This window comes from Austrofundulus limnaeus, unplaced genomic scaffold (genome assembly GCF_001266775.1).
Source record: "Austrofundulus limnaeus strain Quisiro unplaced genomic scaffold, Austrofundulus_limnaeus-1.0 Scaffold104, whole genome shotgun sequence".
NCBI lineage: Eukaryota > Metazoa > Chordata > Actinopteri > Cyprinodontiformes > Rivulidae > Austrofundulus > Austrofundulus limnaeus.
Window position 1 is genome coordinate 413182 of NW_013952506.1, and position 14213 is coordinate 427394.

Consider the following 14213-nt stretch of genomic DNA (forward strand, 5'->3'; position numbering starts at 1 on the left):
GTGTGTGTGTGTGTGTGTGTGTGTGTGTGTGTGTGTGTGTTAGTGATTGCACGGTAGTGATTTGGTCTGCCTGTTGTCTCTTGTTCCAGCAGCTACCACCTGGTTTGTCTGTTGATTTCTCTGAAATGATGTGGAGATGACATGGTTAGATGAGCGAGTCATCACAGAAACTAAAAACTAAAAAAAAAAAAAACAACTTTGACTTTTTAAAGAAATATTCTGGTGATTTTTGAAGCAGCTTTAGTGACTTTAAACTGTCATGCAGGCATGTTTCCATACAATGAGATTTATTGCCTGCATTTGACCCATCACACATGAGGCACCCACGTGGAGCAGCAGGCAGCTATTAAAGCACCCATGCAGGGAAAAGTTAAATTACATTTCTTGCTCAAGGACACTACAACACATGGGCATGGTGGGGAATCGAACCTGTGACTGGTTTTAGATGATTAGAAGATCTAAATTTTTGAACTCTCTGGTCAGAAGTCGACTGCCCCTTTAGTACTTTATGAGCATCAGTATGAAGAGAAGAGCAGAGGTCTTCTGTAAGGCTAGGCTAACAGCTAACAAAACCACTTTTTCTTTATTGGTTTTCAAGGCTTATGAAAACTTCTTTAAAATGTCCATACAGGTGTGAAAAAAACTATGTATTAGTTAAAGAAATGCATTGCAATGTCACGAAGATTCGTCAGAAAAAAGTCTGAACCAAAATCTGCACAATCCCCCCCGTATTTATTATAATTTTGTTACGGACTGCCAACAACCACATGCTGCGTCACTTTAGCTGTTTACGTACAGAAAGAGCCGAAGGAACTGAAAACAGGTCAAACAGTTGTGACTTCCATGGAAGAGCTGTTCGGAATAAAGACGTTCCACAACTTTGACGTATGATTTTACTCTGCGATTTTTTTTTATTTTATTTTGTGAAATAGGTAGCTTGGTGCTGATTGGTTCTTGATATTTATTTATGACAACCGTCTCACTCGTTCTTTTTATATTCTTTGGCGTTTGGCAGCAGATTAACTCTTATATTTCCACTTTTTATTCCCATCTTCTCAGAGATTGTGTTTTTCTGATTCTTGCTAGTGAACTCATCCAGGTGCTTTGTTTACACTGAATGCACACCTGCATTTTACAACTGCATAACAATATGTCGAAAACCACTGAAGTAAACTCAAACTGCACCAGCTAATATAGTTCAGGATAACATTTTTTATGTTCATTTTCATACTTTGCAAATGAGTACCTTTAAACCAGCAGTCTGGTGCTCATTGGCCACTGTCCTGCATGTTTTAGATGTTTCTCTGCATTGGCGCACCTGATTTGAAACAATGAGTCATCGCCAGGCTTCTGCAGAACTTGAAGACCTGCCGAGGAGCAGGATGTCAACTGAACATGTGGGATAGTGGCCTTTGTCTGTAAGTAAATACTCAACTCCAGCAGACCGATATGTTCAACAGCTTCAAGGGTTTAACATTTGTGACGTATGTCTGACTTTGTTTGGATCAAATTAAAGGGTGACATGCAAATATATACAGCTTTAATGTTAACTAGCGTTCTTTTATATAACAGCTGTTTTATAAACCTGAAATATGATCTAAAAGTGGCCCGGGTTAGCTGTTAGCGTAGCCTGAAGAAAAAAAAAAGAACAGAACTCCGTAATCTTAGGAGGGAACAAGACAATCAAACGCTGTGTCAGCAAGTAACAGGATTACGAAGTGATTCAGTGATTACAGAGCAGGGAGGTGAGAAGAAACCGTCCACTGTTAACTCATTCGCTGCGGTTAATCTGCCTCCTGAGATCACAAAGAGCTGCAAACTTTGTTTTCACCTCATCATATTATATCCTTATATCTGATCAAAAACTGCAGAAATGGTGACCTTTATTTTCTAAAGGCGTCACGCCCAACTGTTGTAAGAAAATACTTGTTCAAAGGCCACAGCAGAGAAATGCTTTCATCTCATACATGACATTTCCCCCTTTACTTTAAAATGTAAATGTACTTTTATTGTACTTTTTGCTCATGTGAAAACACTGAAAAATAAATATAGGTGTTTACAATGAGTTTTGAACGAGTTTCTTTTGACAAAAATGAAATAAAAAGCTTCATTTTTGTAACGAACGTGAAAACATCAAACAGCTTCGATTAAAACGGTTTGATTAAAATGAAAACTTGAATTGAAAACGATCGTTTCTTGTTGTTTGAAGCTGATTCAGTTTTATCTTTCAGCCATTTGCGACATATGGATTATGTGGTATTTCAGATTATAAACTCAGTTTTGTAAATGTTTCACAGATTTGCACACAAACGTGGGAGTTTGGCTGCTTGAAAATGTCTCCCAGTCACTCAAAAAGCAGATCCAGGACAGGTGTTGGCTTCTAAAGTCAAACCTAAACTTCATTTTGTGCAGAGAAAAACAGGAAACCTGACTTCCACAAAGTGTTGCCACCATGCAAACACACTGTTGTCTAAATATCACTGTGCTGTAGCTTTAAGAGACCTTTAATCTGAAATCTCTGAATTGAATCTTAAAGAGACAAAACGGGGTTGGGGGTTGAATATTTACCTGAGTGATAATAACACAGAACCAGTAAAAGAATTGTTAAACCATAACATTCAACAGATTGTTTCTGAGCTCAAAAGTCAAGTTTGAAGCGATGAAAGCGTTTGAGCTCGAGGCGTTTTTTAGTTTTTTTTTTAAATGTTGTCACACCTGACATCAAAGCAGAGAAGCTGTTTCCTATGGTGAGAAAGTGAACCTGTTATCAGAACAAACATGTGCTCTGGGTGTGTTCACTGTCACCGCGCCAGAAATACAAGTCTGTTCACCTTTTTGTTCTGAGGGCTTTGCAGCAAAGAGGAAGAAATGGCGGAGTGGGCAGGAAAGTGGGTGTAACACTTCCCCCTGGTGGAGACTCGCAGCAACTACACTGCGTTTGAAACCTGTCAGGCTCAAAGATGAATTAAAATTAGCATAAAAAGTCGACATACGGTTGTATCCTCTTTTAAATGATTGGAATAAATAATTAAAGGAGAGAACGGCTCATAATGTAACAGAATTATTGCTTAAAGTCAGGTTGTCTCACTTCATTGATCCAAAACAAAAACAACAAACAGGATAAACATCACTGGTACAGGAAACTTGACATAATTTATTATCATTTAAAAATTCAAATAAAATAAAAGAGGCTGCAAGAATTTGTAGAAGAGATGCACAAATCATCACTGATCACAGAAACTCTTAATGATGCTTAAATAACAGTCAGCTGCGGCGAGATGCCACAAAAACACACAACCAGGAAACACACACACTCACCTAACTGCTATAAAAAAAAACATCAGTTATATATGTACAATTTATACATTTAAAAAAACAAAAACACTGACTGCTGGAGAAGCTTATTCCAACAAAAAGAACTTTTGTTTCGTTCAGATGTCGTTTGATAGATGAAAGAAAAAAAAAACAGGCCAGTTACAGATTAGCCATGACAAACAAGCAATAAAACAATTTCTAATCTAAAATAAAAAATGGAATAATACCCATCTTGTGCCACAGGCAGCACAGAAACACGTATCTCTGTTGTATGATGTGGATCATCCTGCCCCCCTCAGTACATGCCTGGGCTGTTCCGGATCCCACAGCAGAGCACCATGGTGAAGATCATCTCAAAGATCTGAATGGAGACAAACAGGGGAAAGTGAACCATCATGTCTGGATTCCACAGAAAACAGTCAAAATGATGAGTATTTTTTCAGTGTGGCACTCACCATGATGGCGGCAACCACCAAAGCGGCGAGGCCGATGAGGTAGAGCTTCTCGGAAAAGAGCAGGACCAGTTTTTCATGACAGCCCTGGGAGGAGGAAGAGTCTGGGTGAGGATGCTGAGGCTCAAACCGCACACACACACACACACACACACACACGTCAGGGATTCAATGTCGTGAAAATCTGTTTACTGTCCAAACAAAGCTGAGTATCTGCTGCTTATATTAAATGCTCTCTGACCTCAGGAACACGCTGCTTTGACAACAACATTCTGCAGGTACGGTTGCTTCATGGTAATTCATTAAACAGGTGAGGTTTCGTTGTTCCAGTCAAAATAATCACAGTAAGTTGATTAAGTCCTATAAATACCTTCTTAAATCATTAAAGTGACAATCTGTTTAAACAAACAAGGAGTGGATTTGAGTTGAACAATGTTTAACCAAAATTACACCAGTTCAAAAACATTCCAAATATCTTGAGTTCAAAGGGCAAACAATTCAGCATAAAGGGATTGTTTCAATAGTTTTGAGCAGGGTTCTGTGTGAATTGTGAAAATTTTGGCTTAAATGGTTATTCTGGCAGAATTCTTCTGGTTTTCCTGCAGGAACAACACACTTAGTTTTACAGAAGCTAAAGTTTGATGTGGTAGTTGCTGAGAGTCATCCTGAATACAAACACTGAGCATTAACAGATTGATGAGATCCTTGTTTTTCTGTGTGAAATCACATTTTTTAAAAGAATTGTTGAAAATATTAGTTTAATTTTAACGTATCATCTGTTTTGGGTGACAGAGAAAAGCATAAAGAAGTCAGAAGTTGTGATTTTACAGAGAACTTTTCGCTCACCCTGGTTTTTGGGGCAGAAAGAGGTTTTGGGCGACACAAAGTTGGAGCGAGTTGTATGAAGAGAGCTGTGTCGGTGTCTCCTTTCCCGCAGCACTCGAGCTACAGAGGAAACACGCTGAGTCATGCACTTCACAATGTTTAAGATTCAAACAAGAATCCATTCTCTGATCCCACATAGTGGGAGCCGTACCGTAGAGTGGAAAGCCTCCAGCACCTTGACGGCGGCATCTTTACTGGGAGACCCTGAGACATCCACAGCCTTGATGTACGCGCCGTCGTAGAAATTTATAAGTTCCTTGGAAATCTGTGGATGACCAAAATATTTAGAGACGGCTGACTGAAGCAGGAGTGGAGGCAATAAACAGGTGTGTGTGTGTGTGTGGGGGGGGGGGGGGGGGGGGGAAGAGAGTCGGTACACACCGTGTCTCTGTTCATGAAACCCCAGATTGCTGCGGCCACCTCACAGGCGAACAGGATGACCAAGAAGAAGAAGAACTACAGAAAAAAAAAAACATCAGGACATTAATCAGATATTTGTGTCAATGCTGAGTCAGCATTTATACCAACCTAACCATTCTTATATCAAACGTGCTTTGATTTGTGGTCTTTGTAACGTTACTAATTTTTTTTAATTTACCGTATGTACTTTTATTTGCAAATAATGTATTTTTACTATGGAAAGACATATACAGTAGATCTCTTTCCTTCAAAACTTTCTTCCTTTAAGTTTTTTTGTTTTTATTTTTATTTTATTTTTTTTTGTATACTGGCTTCCTTTCTGTTTTCTTATGCTCATTTTAGCTTGTAGCTATTGTCTTGCTAATAATTTTAATTATAGTTTTGCTATTTTTAAACTTTAGCTATTGTGCCCTTGCACCTAGAAAGATGATTCTTGTTGCGATGAATTATACAGAATTAAGCTTTTAGTGACAGTTTAGCAGATTTTAAAATTAAACTATAGTTTTGCTAGTTTTAGCTTTAGCAATGTATTTTTTTTTTAGCTTTTTAAATACTATTTTTCTACTTGTAGTTTTTAGAGATGGCTTGTAAATTGAATGATTTAGCAATGAATTTGTGATTAGCAGATTCTTTTTTATGCTTTTTGGGAACAAATCTTTTATCGTTGGAAAACCCGTTAATATCCCTTTTAAATGGCGCCACATTTGTAAGGAACATGCATTTGTGAGATGAGCAGCAGAGCTCAGATGTGGGTTGCACACATGAAATATTTGACAAATCTTCTCTGCCGAACAGCTTATTTTGCTGTTTGTCTTCACTTGTTTTGAGCTTCTGGTACATCCAGGTGCTGCTATAAGATTTATTATAAGTAAATAATGTGTTGCAAATATATGTTGCAATTTTAGCTATAGCTACAGTTTTGCTACATTTGAATTTTAGTTAAAGTTTTGCTCATTTTAGTATTTATCAATTGTTACACTACATTTAACTTCTATGGTTTTGCCAGTTTTAAATTTAGCTGCTCTCTTGCTGATTTTAGCTTCTTTTATGCTTGTTTTAACTTTGTTCAGTTAATAAATTATCCTCCAACAAATTCAACAAAACATTTGTCAGTACTCAGCAGTCGTGCTGTGTTTTCACATTAGTGTTTAATTTATTTTTAGTTTAATCCTTTTTATATTGCAGAGAAAAGAATTTGAAATAAAAACAGTGTAACTTAAAGCAGCATGATGTTGAGGTGGAGTAATAAAATGAATAAGGGAGTTACTGACTGTCCCCAGCAGACACTGAGACTCCTGAATGGCTCCATAACATCCGAGGAAACCAACGAGCATCATGATGGCTCCAACAGCTATCAGGATGTACACACCTGGGAACAGAGAGGCTGTCAGACAGGAAGTCTTCAGCACCACTAGGGGGCAGCAGTCAGTGCTGCACATTTCACACTGTTAGTGATGGATCCCCTCTCTCTCATGACATAATCCACATCCTGAAAGCTCCCAGTTCCTGAGTAAAAGAGGTTGAGGAGGTCGCTCACAGCTGCCAGCCGGGCAGGGAAGTGCTTCCTGGACACCCCGGACTTCCCCTCCGACCCCTGCCTGCACTGACCCACGACCCAGAACAATACCCAGGAAACATGAGGAGTTAGACACTCATCCACACACATGTTGGTGCATTTAGACTGATGTAGTTGGTTCCTGGTGTTCGTTTTAACGCAGACGTGTAAAACTGGATTCAATGCAGGACAAACTAACAAAGCTCCAGTTTCAGCTCAGTCAGGCTGTAGAAAAGCAAACATTTCATTAAACCTGCAGCTAATAACATTCTCATTATGCAGGACAATACCTGTCAGAATGATCTATAAGCTATTATAACCAGGAGATAAGGGGGACTTACAGTACTGTGCAAATATACAACAAAAATAACAACCATTCATTGGTCATGTTTGTAAATTTTCCTGTCCTTCCTTCACACGAGATCTGTTTTCATTTATTCAACAGACTTAAAGTACAAAAAAAAAAATAATAATAAAAAAATTCACTAAACTTGTTGCGTTTATGTAAATTCAAACAAACCTAACAGTTACAAAACTAAAATTTGTTTGGCAGAGATGGTTAAAACTAGATAAACTGTAAAAGATTATACTAACTTTAGTTTAGTCATTTCATTTAAAACAAAATACATTCAAAAAAACAAAACTAAATAAAAAATAATATAATGAAACAACTAACTAAATCCAGATATAATAAATTAAAACACGACTTTTCATTTGGTCTTTTATTTGTTGCTTTGTTTTCCAATTTATCTGCCTTTTCACAAAACCTGAAAGAAACCTCTCTTAGCCGATCATCTACAGTTTGTCAAATATTTGGTTTACAGCCCTTTATGTCAAACCGTTATTTTAATTTTTTTGGACTTTTGTAGAGTAGGAAACTGCAGAAATAGGAACAAACTGTCTAACAGACTGCAAGATCTAACTTCTGTCAACAACACTGGGTCACGTCTCCAGTTTAGGGGCCTTTTTTACACCTTAAATGGAAAAACAAACATTAATATATTGCCTCAGAAAATGGTCAGGTAGTCAAATAAAAACTCTTTATGAGATCTTTAGGAATGATGGATAAAAACGACTTTAAAGACGACAAGACAGTCAGTCCCTTTGGAAGCAAAATGTGTATTGACTCAAGACTTTTGCACAGTAATTTCCTGCTTAACCTGTTACAGATGAGTCTCAGTATGATGCCTAAATTACAGTAAAATTCCAGTGAACAGCAGGAAACCTACTGCATGAATGTTTGAGGCAAAAGTAGGTCCAAAGTGCTTCTTCCTGGCATTGAGAGGCTTCAGATTGACAGGAAGTGATGTGTGACACAGATTAGAGGTTGGGTGGCTGCAGGCAGGGGAATGATAACCAGAAATTATCAGAGAATGGTTACAGTTTGACCAGAGCTGCTGTTTAGTTTGTTATAAATATATTCATTAAATAAAGATGTGAGATCGGGTTTGGACGTGTCGTAGGAATTTCACTTCGTCTGAATGTTTATCTTGCAGCAAGGCTTCATGGAAGAGATATGTTTGGATTTTCTATTTTTAATTCCCAGGAAACCGGCTTCCAACAACAGCCGAGTGAGACCCAACACTGTAGCTCATTTCCCATCTTTACAGACACCCTCCCCCGCCCCCCCTTTCTCTTTCTCTTTCAGGGCTTTTGTTGTATCAAGAGGCGGCTACCAGGGCCAGTCAATCTGCAATGCAGCAGAGGAACCATTATTTCCTCTGCCCTCCATTTCTATGGCAACACCCTTTCAGGTTTGGCGTCTATTGAGGCTTTAAAGGCGACATGCGATTTTAGACCCTGGAGAAGTTCGTTTATATCTGATCTCTACAGGATGAAATAAACAAACAAAAAACGAGGTGAACATCAATTAAAAACTCCAACCAGGAGGGAAAAAAAATAACATTTGTGATTCCAGAGTTACTTCAGAGAGGAAAAATGATAAAAGTTTACATTAGAGTCTGTCACATGCCTATCCATTGAATACAAAAAGTCAAAGAAAACACATTTTTATATAAGAAACCTTAAATAAAATGTGATTTTTACCCATTTGATCACATAAAGGGCATACTTTCTTTTGAATTTGTTGGCCAAAGGGAAACAAGAAGTGACATCAAAGGGAATCTGTTTAAGCAATTGAACTCTCTACTCTTTGTTTATTAAAATTATATTATTTGAACTCTGACTCGTGTTCATCTCTCTCTGATGGAGATTCAAAATAATCTAAAGAAACATCAGACCATACCTTAGCCATTTTATCAACGCTCTAATCCATGCAGGCATTCCCCTTTGACATCACTTCCTGTTACTTCAAGTGCAAATATCTCAATAACTGTTCATATCAGCAGCGGGAATTTATTTTTGCAATATGTTATTGATATTATCTTTCCAATAATGTCTTTGTATTTATTTTAAAAATTTCATGTCACAGGCACTTTAAACCTTTCTCACGTCACGTTCTCACCAAAGCAGAAAATAAAACAAGTTTCTGGTTGAGTCAGGCTCGTGTCTGAGATTTTTGTAAATCAACACTTCCTGTGGTTAGTTTAGATCATAGCAGCAAATAAAGAGTTAAAAAGTGAAAACATTCACCAACTCCAAACCACAATAATGTTGTTATTTAACCGTTTTAAACAACAGATGTTTATTAAGAAAAGAATGAGTAAATGAACGTTTCTGTTTGTACTGGCCATTACCCAAACATAATAAGTGTCTGATTATGTTTCTCCACATGTCTGTTAGCAAAATATCTCATGAACCACTGAATGGATTTTCATCAAACACTCAGAAAGTAACCATTGGATGTAAATTTAAAACAGATTAACTTTTGGAGTTAGTCCAGTTTAAGGAGGCTGCCAGCGCCAATGGAGTTTAGAAAACATAAAAACGGTTACAACTTGATGAATTTTACAGATATTGAGCAAAAACTTGATGTGGTGGGAGCAGAGAGTCGTCTACAATACATTCTCTGAGCGTTACTCATTGTGTGACGTCGTTGCTTTAAACCATTGGCATTAACTGTTGGAGTTAAGCCCGTTTGTTAGCAAAATCTCTCAGGAGAGAATGAAAAGGTTTTAATGAAGCCTTCAGAAAGTAATCAGTGGAAGTGATTAACCACCACAGATTATCGAAATTAGTAAACACAAACATGTTTGTAACTCGGTCATTTTTACAGAATGTGGTGGTAAAAATGTTCAGTGTTTAATAAGCTCCGATCCATTATGCAAATAAACACGAGATATAACCTTTAAAACAGCGATTTCCCCATCAGATTTACACAAAGCTAAGCTAACATCCTAAAATCTGTCGATTTTTTTTAACAAACACGAGAGTTTTGTCGATCTTGTCATTTTCCTCTCAGCAAGTTGAGCAGAAAATCTAAACTCAGACAGTGTGAGGACTTTCTGCACTAACCAGACCAAACTGCCACCAGTCATGATTCTGAGCGCTGCTGCAGAGGTGGGAGCCTGTGTATTTCCAGTCTTACATAAATACCACTTTGGGTCGCTCGTAAGCTAAAAGCACCCACTTAAAGCTCTAATTTGAGGGATGATGTGCAGATGTACAAGGTTATTTGAATTATGTAAGGGCGTGTGTTTAAGGGATGGTTTAACAAAACATATTTATATATATCCCTTTCATCTTGCTTGGGTGGGCCTTTTTTTGCCGCGCTGCCTTTTAAAATGACTCGTGCGCCTCTCCTTCTATAAAAAAAAGCTTTGGTTTGACTTGGCTCTGTGTACTTACTGAGCAGTAAGTATAGCAGAGCAGGAGCCCAGATGTAAATTAAAAGGTTTACTGGAGTTCAGCACCGCAGCAGACCCAAGATTGTGGACCTTTCCATGTTTACATCATGTTTCTGTGTTTCAAGTCGCTCTCTGAGCTCTGAGCAGGACAAGAGCTACAGAAGTGGAGGACGTCCACATGTTCAGAGACGAGCTGTGAAGATAAAAACTGGTTCAGATGTGAGCAACAGAAGAACAAAGAGACTTTTTTTGGGGTTTTGCATCTGTCACAACATCTGTCTGAGGCTTCTGGCTGCTTTCTAGAGCACACCTCCAGGAGACATTTTGGTATAAACACACACACTCAGAGTGTTGGGAATGTAAAACAAAACAAAAATAACCTCCCTTATGTGGTCATGAATGAAAAACTACAGCTGGTCAAGGTCATGATTAGGTTGCAGATTTACGCAGGTCCTGTTTCCTGCTCCTTTAATCCTAAATATCACTGTTAGCTTTTTTATTTTTATAATGTGGTATAGATTGTTTTTATATAATCAAAACAGAAATCAAATTAAAAAGGAAGTCAGAAACCTTTAAAAAAGGCAGGTGTAAATCCAGAGGAGTTTACTGATGGTAGACAAATAAACAAAAACAGTTTATTTGCTAATCTCACCAAAATTGTAAAAATTGCATATTCAGAGTGTTAGTGTGTGTAATCTAAATGATCAGTTTCATCACCAAAGCCTTAAAACACAAGTTTTTATATAAACTCATTAAAGGACAGTTCTGCACCACAACACGTTAATTAATAAAACTGAAGATTTTAAACACAAATCACATACGATCAGTTGGTTTTCTGAGCATGTGTTGGGGATGACTGTCAGCTACTACCACCTTAAATTTTAGCTCAATATCTGTCCATTTGACTGAATGATGGTCCGTTTTGTGTCTGCTAAGTTTAATTATCTGTGGCGGCCATCTTGGATTAAACTAACTGAAAACTACATCAGTTGTAGATGTGCATCTTCATCTTTTTTATAGTTTGTTTATTTCATGAGATATTTTGCCAACAGACAAATAAACACACAAATAACACACACTCATACACAGACAACTACAGGATTACAAGTTGAGCTCACAAATTCCTATAAAAAGCTTGTAAAACTTTCTGTTTTGCTCAATGAAATTAACAGTTTATTTACACAAGTGAAACAATAAACTAGCACAACCAGTTTATTAAAAATAATTTGGCAATTTGTTCTTATTTTTTATTTTTATTATGATTTTTTTTGTTTCAATTATTCTGAAGTTTGGACAAAAAACATTGTTATACTTCAGAACTGATTTTTGTCAACTCAACTTTTTCTTTATTCTTTGAGTCAATAATTAGCAGAATAATCCAAACCAAAAAAAAAAAAAAAAAACACTTCAAATGTAAAAAAAAAAAGGTACTAAATTGGGCCGGCCTGAAAAAACTTAAACCTACTTTTCTTGTTTCTGTAAGAATACAGTTTCAACATTACAATCAAACTGTAAAAACTTTATTCTAAAGCAGGGAAATGGTTTAGGCAACATGCGTTTTTGATATTTAAGGTGTAAGACTGTGTTTGAACTAAAGAGACCTGGCTAATGACCATGTGAAGCAGGTTTCTGATGTCTTGTGGGGGATACTCACTGATGTAAAAAGTGTTGGGCGCCTGCTGGCCTTCAAACTGAAGTATGAGGAGGCTGCTGGTTTGGTTGTCATGGCGTAACCACAGGGCCACTCCTAGGATCACACCTCCGGCCAGCTGTCCCAAAACAGAAACAGACTTTAATTATTCATTTTCTCACAAGGATCTGAGACACTCACTGTATGTGGGTGATGTTCAACGAAAAAAGAGATGCCAACACTGTGAAATTATTGTATGAAGTGTGATCGGCTATGCTCATTTTTTCTAAATTGCCATTTCCACTTAACAGCAGACTTCCTGACACCTCAGTGACCTTTGTCACACACAGTGCCCTCGCTGCGTTGCTGAAAGCCAAATCAACTCTGGTTTTCAACATATCTTTGATTCTGCTCATCATTAGGTGTCAGTATCCTTACATGCCCTAACATTCAATGTTATGGAGCATTAGGATCGTGCGTTTATTAATGACGCGAGGATATTCGTTTCAAAATATCTGCCCTCTTGTCTGCTGACCATTGTTCTCAAAGAAACAGGAAACTGAATCTGCAAAGTGAAAAAACAGGCGAACGAGGAAGACGGGACTCGAGAGCCTTCCACAAAGACGAGCAACGCAGCAAAAACCAACAGAGGAAACAGTCGATCAAATGCTGTGTGTCCAGGATATGGTGACTCTGGGCTCATCTAAACAAACCACAGCTATTCTATGGAAAAATGCCATGTGCATTCTTTTTATTTTTACACTCAAGCAAAGAATTCTTCAAATTCACATGCAAACACATATTTCTGTGTTTTTAAGTGGTTTTGTGTCAAAATAAAATAACCACACTTGATTCGTTTCCCCACTCAGCTACTATGACACACCTTATTTCTGAAGGAGGCTCCCAGAGAAAAAAACTGGAGAGTTCAGTTTAAATAAAACTTCAATAAAATACACCAACAGAGGTAGAAAACTTCTAAAGTCTGTCCAGTTTGTTCTTTTAAAGAACTAAAGATGATTTAGTTCAGTTTTACCTTCAAAGCAACAACAGAAGAGTATGAAGAAAATCTGTAAAATTATAAGAGCGGATGAAGAAGATGATAAAAGTATAATCCCAGAGAGGCCTCCTGTCTTTGACTCTTTCCAACACTTTGGGTGGTGCTCAGTCATGTAGAAACCAGCTGATGAAGGGTAAGAGCCTTTTCAGCTCCTGCCTGACCAAGATTTATTGCCCTGTTGCTTACATTTTGAAAAACATGGCTTTAGAAACAAAACGGCCACAAATAATCCTAACTTTAATCTCCCAGATTTATAAATCGGATCTGTAACCACAAACCAGATTAAAAAATGATGAAAAAATTAGTTACTTAAACAACAGACATGCAAAAAAGTAAAATAACTTACCCAAAAAATAAAATTAAGGAAGAATAACATATATTTTATGCATTTCGTACAGCCCGCCACAGCCATGTTGCCACTTCGTATGAGCTGGTTCCTGTTGCTCCAAATGAAAGAATCTATAAATCCAGTCTACTTCCACTCGGTCTGCACCAGAAGAGACTGTTTGACTCAGGCCAGTTGGGTTCAGTGTCTCACAAACTCCTCCTTTATAAAGAAGAGGGGGAACCCAGACAAGGAACTGCCCACAAATCTGGAGCAGACAGGAGAAGGCTGAGCGGACAGAGGGAGGAAGAGCAAAGTTTAAGTAAAGTAGTGAGTGAGTAAGAAAGGAAAAAAGCAAAGAAAAACAGAAAAAGATTTACAAATTTTCTGAATCACATGAAATAAGTATTTTGGAAGGAAAAAGGATGAAGAAGTCCTGCACTGTGTAAAAGAAAATCTAATGTGGGTGTTGAATTAAACAATTGTTTTAAGGTAAATTTAAATATTCTGCAGGTTTTGTTGAATAAAAGCAATATGATAAATCAATCAGGACACTGTTAAAGCCAATTTAATAACTGTGCTACTTTTGACTGAATAAAAGTTTTCTCTGGGTGCTTCCTGTACTCGTGTGGGTTACTCCTGAGTATAAACTGTATATATTTAGACATCCAAACAGAACCTGGATGCTGAACCTGGAGCTGGACCAGCTTCTCTGTCGGCTGATTCCAGTACAAGTTATGATCCCGCCTCCTTCATGTAAACAAACGAGACATTGCTGTAAGTAAGATCTTCAAAGCTCAACCTCCAATGAATTTTTTCAGGTGATGA

The 14213-nt window shown here is 37.6% G+C and overlaps 1 protein-coding gene across 1 annotated transcript; it reads right to left on the reverse strand.

The window, feature by feature from the left end:
* Positions 1 to 3133: 3133 nt before the first annotated feature.
* On the reverse strand, positions 3134 to 13574 carry LOC106521165 (CD81 antigen). The gene is made up of 8 exons (XM_014013609.1): positions 13407 to 13574; positions 12028 to 12142; positions 6344 to 6441; positions 5034 to 5108; positions 4804 to 4917; positions 4614 to 4712; positions 3771 to 3854; positions 3134 to 3676 (listed from the first exon to the last, which is right to left on the reverse strand). Exons 1-8 carry the CDS (start codon positions 13470 to 13472, stop codon positions 3611 to 3613), a joined length of 717 nt encoding a protein of 238 aa, XP_013869063.1. The 5' UTR covers positions 13473 to 13574; the 3' UTR covers positions 3134 to 3610.
* Between the last annotated feature and the right edge of the window lie 639 nt (positions 13575 to 14213).

Excerpts from the sequence above, each read along its gene's own strand:
- LOC106521165 (XM_014013609.1), bottom strand. The coding sequence starts at position 13,472 with ATGGCTGTGGCGGGCTGTACGAAATGCATAAAATATATGTTATTCTTC. Across the intron at positions 12,143-13,406 it reads TCCTTAATTTTATTTTTTGG|CTGGCCGGAGGTGTGATCCT; the intron begins GTAAGTTATTTT and ends GTTTTGGGACAG. Across the intron at positions 4,918-5,033 it reads GTTTCATGAACAGAGACACG|ATTTCCAAGGAACTTATAAA; the intron begins GTGTGTACCGAC and ends GGTCATCCACAG.